This window comes from Oratosquilla oratoria, chromosome 23, assembly GCF_046742065.1.
Source record: "Oratosquilla oratoria isolate Oo_2021 chromosome 23, ASM4674206v1, whole genome shotgun sequence".
Classification (NCBI taxonomy): Eukaryota; Metazoa; Arthropoda; class Malacostraca; order Stomatopoda; family Squillidae; genus Oratosquilla; species Oratosquilla oratoria.
The window spans coordinates 22,004,966-22,018,170 of record NC_134799.1 but is presented as its reverse complement, the minus strand read 5'-3'; the positions used below and the strand labels follow the sequence as shown (position 1 = coordinate 22,018,170).

Sequence of the window (13,205 nt, the reverse complement as noted above, 5' to 3'; positions counted from 1 at the left end):
TATTGAGGCATTACTCCATTTAAAAGTATCCATTTTGTCACCACACTCCTTTAAGGTTTTCCTCCCTTATAAGGGAGATAGCCAGTCAAGGCATGCACCCACCCCCATCCATTCCATTCCCATTCTTCACCCATTTGTTTCCATTTCTTAGCTTCTCATAGATGAAGGGTCATCCCTGTCTCCTGCCCAATGCCCAGGTCAGAAGCAGTGCAGCAAGCCACAGCATATCTATAGCAGGGCCAGCTGTTTCATTTACATAGCAACCCCCCCTTATCCTCCCCTCATCGGAAAGTAAAACTGGATATCTCCTACTCCTCTTATCCCTGCTTAGTACTTCTGTCTCCTCATGGTCACCTTTACTGACAACAGAAACAAATTGTTCATATATAACTGCACCCCTCACTTCCTATGTACCTGCACTGTATTTTACATTGTACATGGCAAGAAAACACAATCTCAATGTTAACACAACATGTTTTTAGTGAAACAGGAGTATGGGAATGCAGGGTATCATGGGAAGTGCTGTGCAGTGTGTGGTGTGATGACTTGCATATGATTTGAATCTTGGGAGTAACCTGTGGGTGTTCAGTGTATACAGTAGACCATGTATGCTCAAAACCATGTATATTCCACTATATACTTTTTGGTAGTAATCTATGTCCTGCATTATAAAGAAAGTGCATGGTAAAACTGTGTATGTTAAGTGATAACTAGACTAGGTGATTCTATAGATGATCTAACATTTATTCATTTAGTCATATACATTATATTTTAATTTCCTCTGATAGGTCTTGAAGAAGGGTTCAACCTGGTGTTGGTTATTGTGATACCTCTTCTGGTGGCCTTGGTCCTTGTGGGACTGTTGCTGCTGTTCCTTATGCGTCGTGCACACCAGCGGCGTTTGAGGCAAATGAGTGTTCCTCCAAGTCAGGCCATGTACCGTGATGAACTGCAAGCAACTGCAGCTGGAGATTCAACCTTAAGGGTAATGTATTGTGTTAATAAGGGACATCGGTACAATTCAAAAGGACAAGAACCCCTTCCCCTATGTTCTCTCTATTGTGGAATGCCCCTTTGGACTGATCTCAGCAAATGGGTATTGGAGAGGTGTGGGATGGGTGAAATGTGTGTGCATGCCTTGATTGGCCATAACCATAAGGGGGAAAGGGCCTTTTGGGACATGTCTTTATATGCGTATTGATAGATAACTAGTAATACCAATACTACATGTTACATTTATTTCTCTTCAGGATTTATTCAATGAGTCAATTACATCAGGCAGTGGCTCAGGTTTGCCACTATTGATCCAGCGAACCCTAGCAAAGCAGATATGGCTGGCAGAGGTCATTGGCAAGGTAAGATTTTTCTAAAGCTTCCCCACATTTGAGGATAAAAAATTTAGGTGCTTGGTATTGGCTGCATGTTGTTATAGCAAAGTAGCATGCAGTTGATACTTTAGGGTCTATATGGGGTGCCCCTATGGACCAGAGCCACACATCATTTTGTCTGTGATATGTTGTGCAGTCTTGTCCAACATATGGTTTGCAGTGGTAACATGGTTGGTAGTTGAGCGGCGTTTGGAGGCTTAAGATAAACTCGGCGGAGCAGTGTAGCTCTCTCTCTGTGGTCTTCTTCTTTATTTTGTGACAGGTGTTTATATACATGGCTCGTGGCTAGGTTGCCGACGAGATATTATTTATTTACAAGATGCTGTTTTAGCAAATATTAGAGATCAGGATAGGTTTTAAATACTTTACAATTTGCATATACAGTCGAACCTCGAAAGCCTGGACTAATTGGGGGGAAGGGTGGTCCGGTCATGCCAAACGTCCGGTTATTGATTATATCGCCCTAACACCCGTAGATTTTCATAGCGGTATATGTATAGGTAATGTATATGGCATAGAAACATATAAGAATAATACTCTAACACTGCGATAATAATGCTATAATACTAATAACTCTATAATAATAACTGTAATACAGGCATGTAAATGTACTGTGAAAATGAAAATCCATGTGAACAAGTTGTATAGACACGGTAAAGGAAACATGGACTGGAGGTGAAGCTTTTATTCCTGACGTTTCGTCTAACGACTTTCTCAAAGGAATGAGCATACTAGAAACATACAGAGTTTATAAACCCGCCTTATGGCTCAAGGGGGTGTGCGAGCGTATAGCGCTGTGTTCTGATTGGCCCGCTGAGACAGCCAATCACGAAGCGCTATATTCGCTGAAGATTTGGCCCAGGTGAAGCTCCCAGCCTTATTGTTGATATTCGGACGAGTGGTGATGTACGCAGCTTCTATAGATTTTCTGGTCTTCTTATCCATACCTTCGTGTAGAATCTCGGCTCGGTTCCATTGTGAGAGGTGCCCAGAATCGTCAACATGCACCACCATTGCGTTGGTGAGTCTATGGTGACGGAGGTCAGCCTTATGCTCCCTGACTCTAGTGTTAAGGCCCCTCTTAGTCTCTCCGTAGTATGCATACTACGGAGAGAATGTCGTTATTGAATTCAGTGCCGTTGTCTGAGATTGATGTTTTTGGTGTGATGTATGGGCAGATGACGTTGTTGATGATTGTCTGAGCTACACTTTTTGCTGTCTTGTCCGCTGAAGGAGAGAGGATGCAGAACGGAGAGAAATGGTCGATGTATACGAAAAGGTACCGGTTTCCATTGAGAGTGATTGGAAGTTTGAGTAAGTCAATGGCAATGGTTTCAAAGGGTCTGGAAGGTGTTGGGTAATTGTGTATTGGTACTTGACCGCTAATGTGACCTTTATGAGTTATACAAGAGTGACATACGTCTATGTATGTGTGTATGTCTTTACGCATGGTGGGCCAAAAATACTTTAACCTTGCTTGCGAGAGGCACTTGTCCTTCCCGCAGTGTCCTGCTAATGAAGAATCATGTAGTATTTTGAGAACTTCCGGAACAAGACTTGTGGGAACTACTAATTATGTAACCATACGGTTTGGTTCGCTTTTGTTTGTGAGCAGTGTGGTGTGGTAGAGAACCTGGTCTATGAGAGATTAGTTGTCTATGTTGGGATGAAAATCGTCTGTGTTTGTGGTGTCACCTGAATTTAGATAGTGTGTGATTCTTTTCTATAGGGGGTCTGTCGCTTGAGCGGCAATGATGCGTTCTCGCGTAATGTCAAGTGGCTCTGCTGCTTGACGTATTGTTGCTACGTTTCTACTAAGGGCGTCTGCGACATAGTTTGTACGGCCCTGGACGTAGTGGAAGGTAGGCATAAATTCCTGAATAGTGAGGAACCATCTGGCTAGTTTTCCAGTTAGGTTCTTGCCTTTGAAGAGGTGGAGAATGGGTTGATGATCTGTGTGTTCATGTATTTCATAGCCTAGAATGATGTCTTTAAAATGTTTGAGGGCCTATATGATTGCGAGCGCTTCGATTTCGGTGACAGAGTAGTTTTGTTTGTGCTTGTTTAATGTGCGGCTGGCGTACGCTATAGGTCTGTTTGGAGTCGTGTAGTTCCATTAGTACTGCGCCAAGGCCTTTGTATGAAGCATCTGTATATAGTGTGAAGGGTTTAGATAAGTGGGAATGCCAGAACCGGGGCTGTTGCGAGTGCTTGTTTGAGCTTGTGGAAAGCGGTGTTGTGTTCAGACGTCCAGTTAAAAGGAGTATCTTTCTTGAGAAGGGCTGTTAATGGAGCTGCCATGTGAGCATAGCCTTCGATAAAACATCTGTAAAAACCTGAGAGTCCTAGAAATGATTTTACATGTTCTGTAGAGTTAGGGGTTGGAAATTCTAGAACAGCCTTAACCTTGTCCTGATAATTAATGACACCGTGTGAGTTTATGACGTGTCCTAGGAACCTTATTTCCTATTCGAGGAAGGAGCATTTTTTGAGTTTAAGTTTTAGGCCTGCCGTGGCTAATCTTGAGAGGACAGTTTGAAGTGTGGAAAGGTGTTCTGTGAGTGACCGTGAGGCAATGATAATGTCGTCAAGGTATATGAAAACAGTCTTTCCTATAAGACCTTCTAGGACCTTGAACATAAATCTTGTGAAAACAGAGGGAGCAGAGACGAATCCCATGGCCAACCTTTTGAAGTGGTAATGGCCCGTATTGGTACTGAAGGTTGTTAGTGGTTTTGATTCGTCATCTAGAGGTATTTGGAAATACCCTGACATAAGTTCGAGAGTAAAGACTGTTGTGTTCGCCTATGGAGTAGATTGTGTCTTGGAGATGAGGTATAGGGTGCCTTTTGGGAATGGTGAGTTTATTTAGCTCACGGAAATCAACAACAGGGCGAAAGGAGCCGTTGTGTTTTGGAACGACAAAGATAGGAAAATTCCAGGGAGAGAGACTGTGTTCTATGATGCCTTTGTCGAGCATGTCTGCAATGATGTTGTCAACAATGTTTCTTTTACTGTGAGGAAGAAGGTAAGCGGGTATGTACCGTGGTTTTGCATTCTGTTGAAGTGGTATATGATGTTCTATGATGTCTGTGAGACCTAATGGTTCGCCTGGGAGTGTAATTGCATGCCTGTATGTGTTCATGAGTGTTAGGAGATCTGCTCGTGCTTCAGGGAAATCTACATCGTTAATGTGTGTTGCTTTGATGGTTTCCTGTGTGTTCTGTTCTCCGTTGTTGATGGTGCATACGTGTTGTATGTTGTCATGCTCGATTATGTGTACTGGGGTGGGATACACTGTAAAATCACAAATGTTTGTTCCTTTGTTCATCTGAAGAGGTGCATTGGTGTTATTTGCAACTATGATTGTTGTGTGTGGTTTGCTGGATGTGTGAGATAGGGCGGATAAGAGAGATACACCAGATACACGGCAAGTGTCTGTGATGCAAAGAACATCTGAGTCGGGAGCTTTGAAGATACGCACTTTGAGTTTCGTGTACTCGCGTGGATAGTGTTTTGTCAGTGATTACAACTGCGTGAGAGTTCGTGAGAGAGATCTGTGAGACGGTAGTGTATTGTGGTGATATTTCCTGGATGTTAGTGAAAACGTCGTGTTTCTTGTGGTCGCGAGTTGACTTTGACATGCGCGCTGACAGTTTACGCCTATTCCGTTTGTGTTGTGAGCTACGAGGGTGAGCGGATGGGGTGGGCGTGTCTGTTACACTAGTGGGCGTGTCTGTTACAAGTGTCACCTTTTCTGTTTCGTCGATGTTTTGTTCAGTTGTTGTTGCATGCTGTTGCTCGATCATATGCAAGTGTTTGACGTGCGTGTTTGCTGTGTTTGCATGCGTGTTGGCTGTATTTAGAGCCGTTATGAAGTGATTATTGAAACCAATGCCGTTTTGAGCAGGATAGATGATGATGCGATTTCTCTGCATCCATGTCAAACCTATAAGAATATCTGCGGGAAACACTACTTCCGCTATGTATACTGTCGTTGTAATGGGAGGACAGTTGGCATGCAGGGAGATGTCTAGTTCGGTTTTTCCTATGATGGGAAAGGGAACTCCGTCTACATTTTGTAACGTGATATCCGTTGGTTCTAGAACTGTTACTCTACGGTGTCTGAACCGAAATTGGTCGAAAGAAACCTTGGACATTATATTAACTGGGGATCCTGTGTCCAGAAAGAGTAGTTGTGGAAGGTTGTTGACCGTGGCCTGAAATGTCATAGCAGACGGGGGTGATCGAGAGTCAGCCATCGTGAGAATCGGTAGTGGGGGGTTTGATTCTGTCTCGTGAGGTCGTGTGTTTTGTTCACCGTGAGACGATAGTCATACTGTGTTTTGTTTGTGTTTCCGCTAGTCGGGTGTTGAGGAGACGCGTATGACGTGTAGGTTTGTGATTGTAAGACGCGACATTGTGTTGTGTCGTGAAAAGCTGGTCTGTGATATGAGCAGTAGCTAGTTGGTTGTCTGTAATAACACCTGTTTGTGCTATGTCCTGGTATGTTGCAGATTTTGCAAAAGATTTGTCTCCTAGATTGTGAAAGCTGTCATGATCTTGTGCGTGATATTTGTCTACCTCTAGTGTGATGTTCATGTGACATGGGTCTACCTCTAGTGTGATGTTCTTGTGACATGTGTCTATCTCTAGTGTGATGTTCTTGTGACATGTGTCAACCTCAAGTGTGATGTTCTTGTGAGATTTTTGCTACTGTGGGAGTGGATGGGGGTGTGAGTGTGTGTGTGAGGGGGATTTGTTATTGTTGAATTTGTGTTTTTGTCGTTGACGTGTCCGAAAATTTTCTAGAGAAGTCAACAAGTGTTGTGTCTGGATCAAAAGGAATGTTTTCTATTTTCTTCAGTGTTTCTGGGTGAAGGCGCGAGATCAGTGTTATGTAGCCAAATAATGAGAGTACGTGATCTAGGCTGAGTGTGTTATTGGTAACCGAAGGTGAAGAAATGAGTGTGTCTTTTAGTTCTTCCTTGAACTGACTCGCCTCCCTGACTGCTCTTTCTTTGGTGAGATAAGGGTGTGTGTTAAAGTTTGTTCCGAGTGTTTAGAAGGAAGAGAGAGAGCCAAACTGTTCATATGGGGCGAAAGATTTCTTGAACTCATCAACGAAATTTTGGAAGGTCTGTAGTTGTTGGAATGCGTCTGATTGTATTATGTCGCTTGCTAAGGTGTCATTGTAATCTATGCGACTTTTAAGGACCGCAATTTTAGTTGTATCATCTTGCACCTGTGTGCGTTGTATTTCCGAACGAATGTCATCTAACAAGGTGTGGATGGTGATGTTTGTCCTGTTGAACTTGGGAAGAGTGTTGTCATGCTGAAGGAGTGTTAGTAGATTTGTTGCAGAACGTTGCATGTGTGGTTGAGTGATGGTTGGGTTTGTGTTTTGATTTGGCGAGGATTGTGTGGTATTTTCGTTTGGTGCTGCCATTTTGGAACAAGTGTTGTAATGGTGTGAGACGTTGGATTGTGAATGGGTCATGCACACTTTCGTACAAAAAGGAAAAAAAAATCACTGAAAAAATTTAAGGCTTTGCAAAAAAATATGAAAAAAATCACAGGATAGGTTTCACTCGAACTCACTCACACAACAATTTAGAGCTACACCTAGCCCCAATAAAAGTACAAGCATCTACGTACAGTGCTGAAGGGTATGATGCGATGGTGAAGGGTTCACAAGAGGTGGAAGTTGAATAGTTCGATGGAATTTGGTGCGATGGTGCAAGATCTGGAAATATTGAAAAGAATGAGAAGGGTGACAAATGGGTTAGTTCGTTTGTGGAATTTGTAAGGTGTCAGCCCGACTTTCGGACATGTGTGCGATACTTCCTCGAGGTGTTGACTGATGCTGCTGAGCTGGCTCACAGCGAGGGAGGTAGGCTTTTGTCTTGTTGCCGTCTGCTGGGCTGGGTCGCTGGGATGAACTTGTCCGGTGTGTTGGGCTGGCTCACACAGCGAGGGAGATGGCTTGTGAGCTTTTGTCCGCTTCGCTGGGTTGGTCACACAGCGAAGTTGATGGCTTGTGAGCTTTTGTCTGCTTTTGCTGGGTAGGGCTCACAGTGAGTTTTGAGTTGATGGGTTTTGATGGCGCTGGGTAGGTTGCACAGCGTTCCTGCTCAGGGATCTTGTGCTTGCTGATTTTGCTTGTTGGTCCGACTTGCTGCTTCCAGATATGTTGTATCCCATGCTGCATCCAGATATTTTGTGCGGTGTTGTCCAACATATGGTTTGCATTGGTAACATGGTTGGTAGTTGAGGGGCGTTTGGAGGCTTAAGATAAACACAGCGGAGCAGCGTAGCTCCTCTCTGTGGTCTTCTTTATTTTGTGACAGGAGGTGTTTATATACATGGCTCATGGCTAGGTTGCCGACGAGATATTATTTATTTACAAGATGCTGTTTTAGCAAATATTAGAGATCAGGATAGGTTTTAAATACTTTACAATTTGCATATACATATATACAATGTACTATAGTTGTCTGAGGTTTTGGACAGGATGGACATATCCCGTAGGAAAAGGGATTTCAATATTAATGGCAATATCGCTTGGGTTTTCTGAGGTGTCGATATCGGCGTCCAGCTGTTGGTCATAAGGTTGACGCCCTTGGTCCGAACAATAGAGACTTGACCATAGATGACCGCGGGATGACCCTTCTCGTCGAAGTCAGGTCAGAGTACCTGTTGACTCCTATATGCACCAAGATGCATATGTGCAGTGCTGATAGTATGTGTAGAGGCAGTAGATGAAGATCTAGGAGATTTTGGTGGTAGATTACATCTCGGAGGTCTAGATGTTCAACAAATAGAGGAGGACTCTGCTCACAGAGTAATGATGAAAATTTTATTATACTGCTACTGTCCCTCCGTTATGCTGACCCCCAACCCCTTGTTGTTCTCTTGTATGATTTCTCTGAATTTCATTTCCTTGTTTTGCCTACCCTGTGGTGGGGGGAAAACAATGCTACCACCAAGTACTCCCACTTGGATCGTAAGAGGCAAGAAAAATGGGACGGGGATTGGGAACATGCAGCCTTCTCCCTGTAGCCTCACAGGGGACATTCCTGAGAAAAGAGTAAAGGCATAAGAGGATCTAGGGTTTTTCCAACCAGCACCCTAAGGTTTGGGTCTTTTAATGTGCGTGGATGTAGTACAGATGAGAGTAAAAGGGAAGAGATAGGTAGTATGTTTGTGAGAAGAAAGATGGATGTGCTAGCTTTGAGTGAAACTAAGTTGAGAGGGAAGGATGAGTGTAAGTTTGGGAGTGTAGTTGGGAGGTTCTCAGGAGTGAAGAGAGGGCGAGGGAGAGAAGGGGTGGCTATACTAGTAAGTGAAGAGATGGTAAACGTGTAGTGGAGTGGAAGGAGGTTTCTTCAAAGTTAATGTGGATGAAGGTGAAACTGGGAAAGGAGATGTGGGTTTTTGTAAGTGCATATGAGCTGGGTAGTGAGAAAAGTGTAGAAGAACGGGAGGCTTTTTGGATAGATTTAAATGAGGGCATAGAGGGATTAGGGAGGAACGTCAATGTAATATTGGGAGACCTTAATGCTAGGGTAGGAAATGAACCAATTGACAAAGTGGTTGGGAAATCTGGAGTTCCAGGAAAGAATCGTAGTGTAGAGTTGATGGTGGAGATGGGTCTAGAAAGAGAGTTGATGATAGCAAATACAATGTTTCGGAAGAAAGTCAAGCATAAGTACACATGGGAAAGGGTGGTGGATGGAAGGATGGTAGAGGGTTAATGGACTATGTAGTGGTAGATAGTATAATAGGAAGACTTAAGGATGTACCTGTGCTAAGGGGAGAGAGAGGGGGAATATCAGATCATTTTTTGGTGGAAGGTAAGTTGAGAGTGGAGGATAGAGGGAGAAAGAGGAAAAGGACAAAAGGTAGGGAGGTGCTTAGAGTGAACTCTTTAACCACTTCAGTACGGGACTTAAATCTCGCGGGCAGCAGCCAATGCCAGCCGTATGACGTCACGTAATAATATTCTTATCATAAAATATAGTCGCCGCTTATATCGATCGTTCTCTCTTTCACCCGCGAATTTTGAAAACCACAGAGAATGGGATTCAGGGCGCATTTGGGAGAATGTAAAAACACAGGGGCGACTACAATAAATATAATCAAGACGCCGATATGGCAGCGTCGCGAATCCACTTGCTCCTCATGACGCCTACGTGTGCGGCACCGTATGGAAGGGGTTAAATGAAAAGGAAAAGGAGAAGGAGTACAAGAAGAAGCTGAGAGAGGAGTGGGAGGGAGTGAAGGATAGAGTAGAACTAGGAGTGGAGGAGGAATGGGGATGGTTCAAGGAGGGAGTCACAAAGTGTGTAAAGATGGTGTGTGAAACAAAAAGGAAGGGAGGAAATAGAAGGAAGGGTAGTGAGTGGTGGGATAAGGAAACAGAGAAGGTTGTTGAAGAGAAGAAGCAAGTTTTCACAGATTGGTTACAAAATAGGGCGAGGGAATCATATGAGAGGTACAAAGAAAAGAGAAGTAAAGCACAAGGTAAAGGAGGCAAAGAGGAGAGCAGATGTGAAATGGGATAAGATTATGACAGAAAATTTTTAAAGTAATAAAAAGATGTTTTGGAAAGAAATTAAGAGAGGACGAGAAGGTGAATCAAGTAGAGAAGAAAAGGTAAAAGGTGCAGATGGAGAGATGATAATGGAGGAGGAGGCAGTAAGGGGAAGATGGGCATAGTATTTTAGGGAGTTACTAAATGTGAAGGAGGATAGGGATGGGAAGTGCTAAGAAAATGAGAGTGATGATTGAGGAAAATGGAGGAGAAATAAGGAAGGATGAAGTGAAGGCAGTTGTTATGATGAGAGCAGGTAAGGCATCTGGTCTGGATGGATGCCATGCAGAATGTCTAAAAAAGGGAGGTTCTGTAATGGTGGACTAGATGGTGAGGTTATTTAATGTTTGTTGGAGAGAGGGCAGAGTGCCAGAGAACTGGAGGAGTGCCTGTATAGTTCCACTCTACAAGGGAAAAGGGGACAAGTGTGAATGTAGTAGTTTCAGAGGGATTAGCTTGTTAAGGGGGGACTGAACACCTTGAATCATGAAATTTTCATCCAAAAACCGAATTTTAGATATGGGCATATTTGAATAATATAAACATATTAAAGGAAAATGTGAACAACTTTTTCTTTCCCAGTGTAATGGAGGGAGTTTAAAGGGCCCGGAAAGAGTGTCAATTTAAATGGCTCATGCAAGAATAGGCCCTAAATATCTATAAATATGTCTTGTCGTTTGTCTCATACCATGAAATGGCTATATTTTTGTACATCTGGCATCAGCGTGACTTTCTCTTTTGTGTGGTGTGCATAGCACGCTTCAAACCTAAGTTACCCATCAAACATCAGAGTAGATTTATGCATAAACACCTCACTGACTGTGGCGATATTGTGTTCCTGTGCTGCTGTTTGCCTTATTTACTGGACAGTACTACACTTACTAGATGTCCAATTATCATCTGCATCACGATGAAGAGGAAAACCAAGGAAAAGATGAAATAATTGAGCCAAAAGTGTAATGAAAGTTGTGCTAGGAGGAGGGCAAGGCAAGAGAAGCTTGGAGTAGGGATGTCGCTGCCTCGCGTGTCACCACCACCTCCACTGCCAACACCATCTCCACCACCAAATACCACCACACCTGACAACACAGCTGACAAAGTGCTTTCTTCCAAATGAATAGAAGAAGATGAGGGAAATTCAGGAGAAGGAAGAGTAAATAGCTGGCGAAGGAGAAACATACAGGGCTGGGATCGCTCCTGTGTAGGATCAAACACCTTTTTGGTAAGCTTTGTCATTGAGCAGAGGAAAGGCGCTCATTGCTGGTAAAAATAAACCACTCTGCAATTATTTGACAAAGTGATGACACCCCAGCAGTGAGGTTTTAAACCAGTAAAAGTGCAAAATCTTCAATTATGAAAATGACTGCTTGGCGAGTAACAAATACATTTTAATGTAATATATATAGTACAGTCGCCGCAAAAAAAATCTATACACTAAGGACTTTTGGACAATAAAACTCAAAAGTACAACTAACATGTGCTTTATTTCCACTTAAGAGTTACATATAGTATTTTGTCATGTTCCCCTTGTTCTTGAGTACCATCTGGATCCTTCTGGGCATTGAAGAGGCGAGTTTGGTGAAGTAGGCGCTGTCCATAGTGACCCAGATCTTCTTCAGCACCTCCTTCAGGTCTGGAATACTGGTGGGTCGCGATTTCTCCAGTTCGTTTTTCATCAGATTCCAGGCATTTTCTATTGGGTTCAAGTCTGGGGAATTGCCTGGCCACTCCATAACACTGATATTGTTGTCATTAAGGAACTTTATCACTTCCTTAGACCTATGGGCAGGGGCACCATCGTGCATGAAATGATCACACTCATGGATGTCCCAAAATTCGAGCATGTGATCCCTCAAAACATTGATATAATTGCTCCCTTTCATGGTCACATTCTTGGGGAGGAAATATAGTCCACCCCTGCCCTTGTTACCACTAAAGGCACCCCACACCATCACACTGTCTGGGTGTTTCACTGTTGTAACTGTGTAACGCGGGTCGAATCTGGACACATCACTGGGGCGATGAACGATCTTGGAGCTGCCCCTGATCAGCCTGAAGGTACTTTCATCACTGAACATCACCTTCTGCCACTGCTCTGATGTCCAGTCCTTGTATTTCTTACAGAAATCAATCCGTTTCTTCATGGGCTCTGTGAGCAGGGGCCTCTTGGCGGCATGTCTAGCTGGCATTTTGAGGTCCTTCTGCAGCCGATGTTGGATCGTTCTTACAGCAACGTTTTTAAGGAGAGCAGGATGTTTTTGCTTCAGACTAACAGCTGTTATACATGGATCTGACATCACTTCTCGTTTTAGGATCTTGTCAGTGCGAGTAGATGTCTTCTTTGGGGCTCCAGAGCCTGGCTTTCTTGGTGGTACCGTACCAGGAGGGTGTGTGGCGGCTGCTTTCTTCAGGCTGTAAATGACCATTCTTGTCACCTGCAGGTCTGCGGCAACACGTATCACAGACATTCCCTGCTCTAACAGAGCTAGGGCGCGGGCCTTTTCTTGCATTGAAAGCTTGGAACGACCCATTTTGATCACCAGAAGGAGAGTTTGAGGGCACCAAAGTCAGTGAAAAAGTGAACAAAAGGGCACTAAAGAGCAGCATGCATAGACTCTCTCATCTAGCACTGGCAGCGCACTGAAGCGTGATGTGTTGGTGAACAGTGTAAAAAGGCGCACTCTACACACCCACGTCATCAGTAACTCCACCCACTTTTATTATGGCGGGAAATCAAGTGAAATCTATTCATAAAATCCCATGTATAGATTTTTTTTGCGGCGACTGTAGATGTGTATATATATGAAAATATTTACTGTCAACTTATTCAGTATACATTATATAATAATGTGTGTGAATATAATAAAAATCACACAATAGATAACGGAGATATGCAATGCTGAAAACTTTAAACACTCGTATCTCAAAACCACAAATATTTGCAATTAGAAATATGCCAAAAATTTTGATCAATTGTAGCAGCCTGAAAATGCATCTGGTAGTGTATAATAGGTATATCTTTATTCCCACGCCTGTTTTTTTCGATACCCTGAAAAACAGAGCGACGGGCTCCATATAAATGGAAAAAAAAAACGCGGAAAAAAGGGGTGATGTAAGTGACCATACTTATGACACCTATATCTCACGTTGTATAGTGAATTTTTAAAAAAGTAGGCATGAAAGTGTTTATAGGATCTTTAAGTATTACCATGATAAAGCAT

The 13,205-nt window shown here is 43.2% G+C and overlaps 1 protein-coding gene across 2 annotated transcripts in view; it reads left to right on the top strand.

Annotated features, from left to right (window-relative positions):
* Positions 1 to 13,205, top strand: part of LOC143038022 (activin receptor type-1-like) — a 114,267-nt gene that overhangs the window by 36,714 nt on the left and 64,348 nt on the right. For both annotated transcript variants that reach the window (XM_076206871.1, XM_076206872.1), the window contains exons 5-6: positions 789 to 985; positions 1,251 to 1,355. In XM_076206871.1, the coding sequence (XP_076062986.1) occupies positions 789 to 985; positions 1,251 to 1,355 (302 nt within the window). The remainder of the gene's footprint in view (positions 1 to 788; positions 986 to 1,250; positions 1,356 to 13,205) is intronic.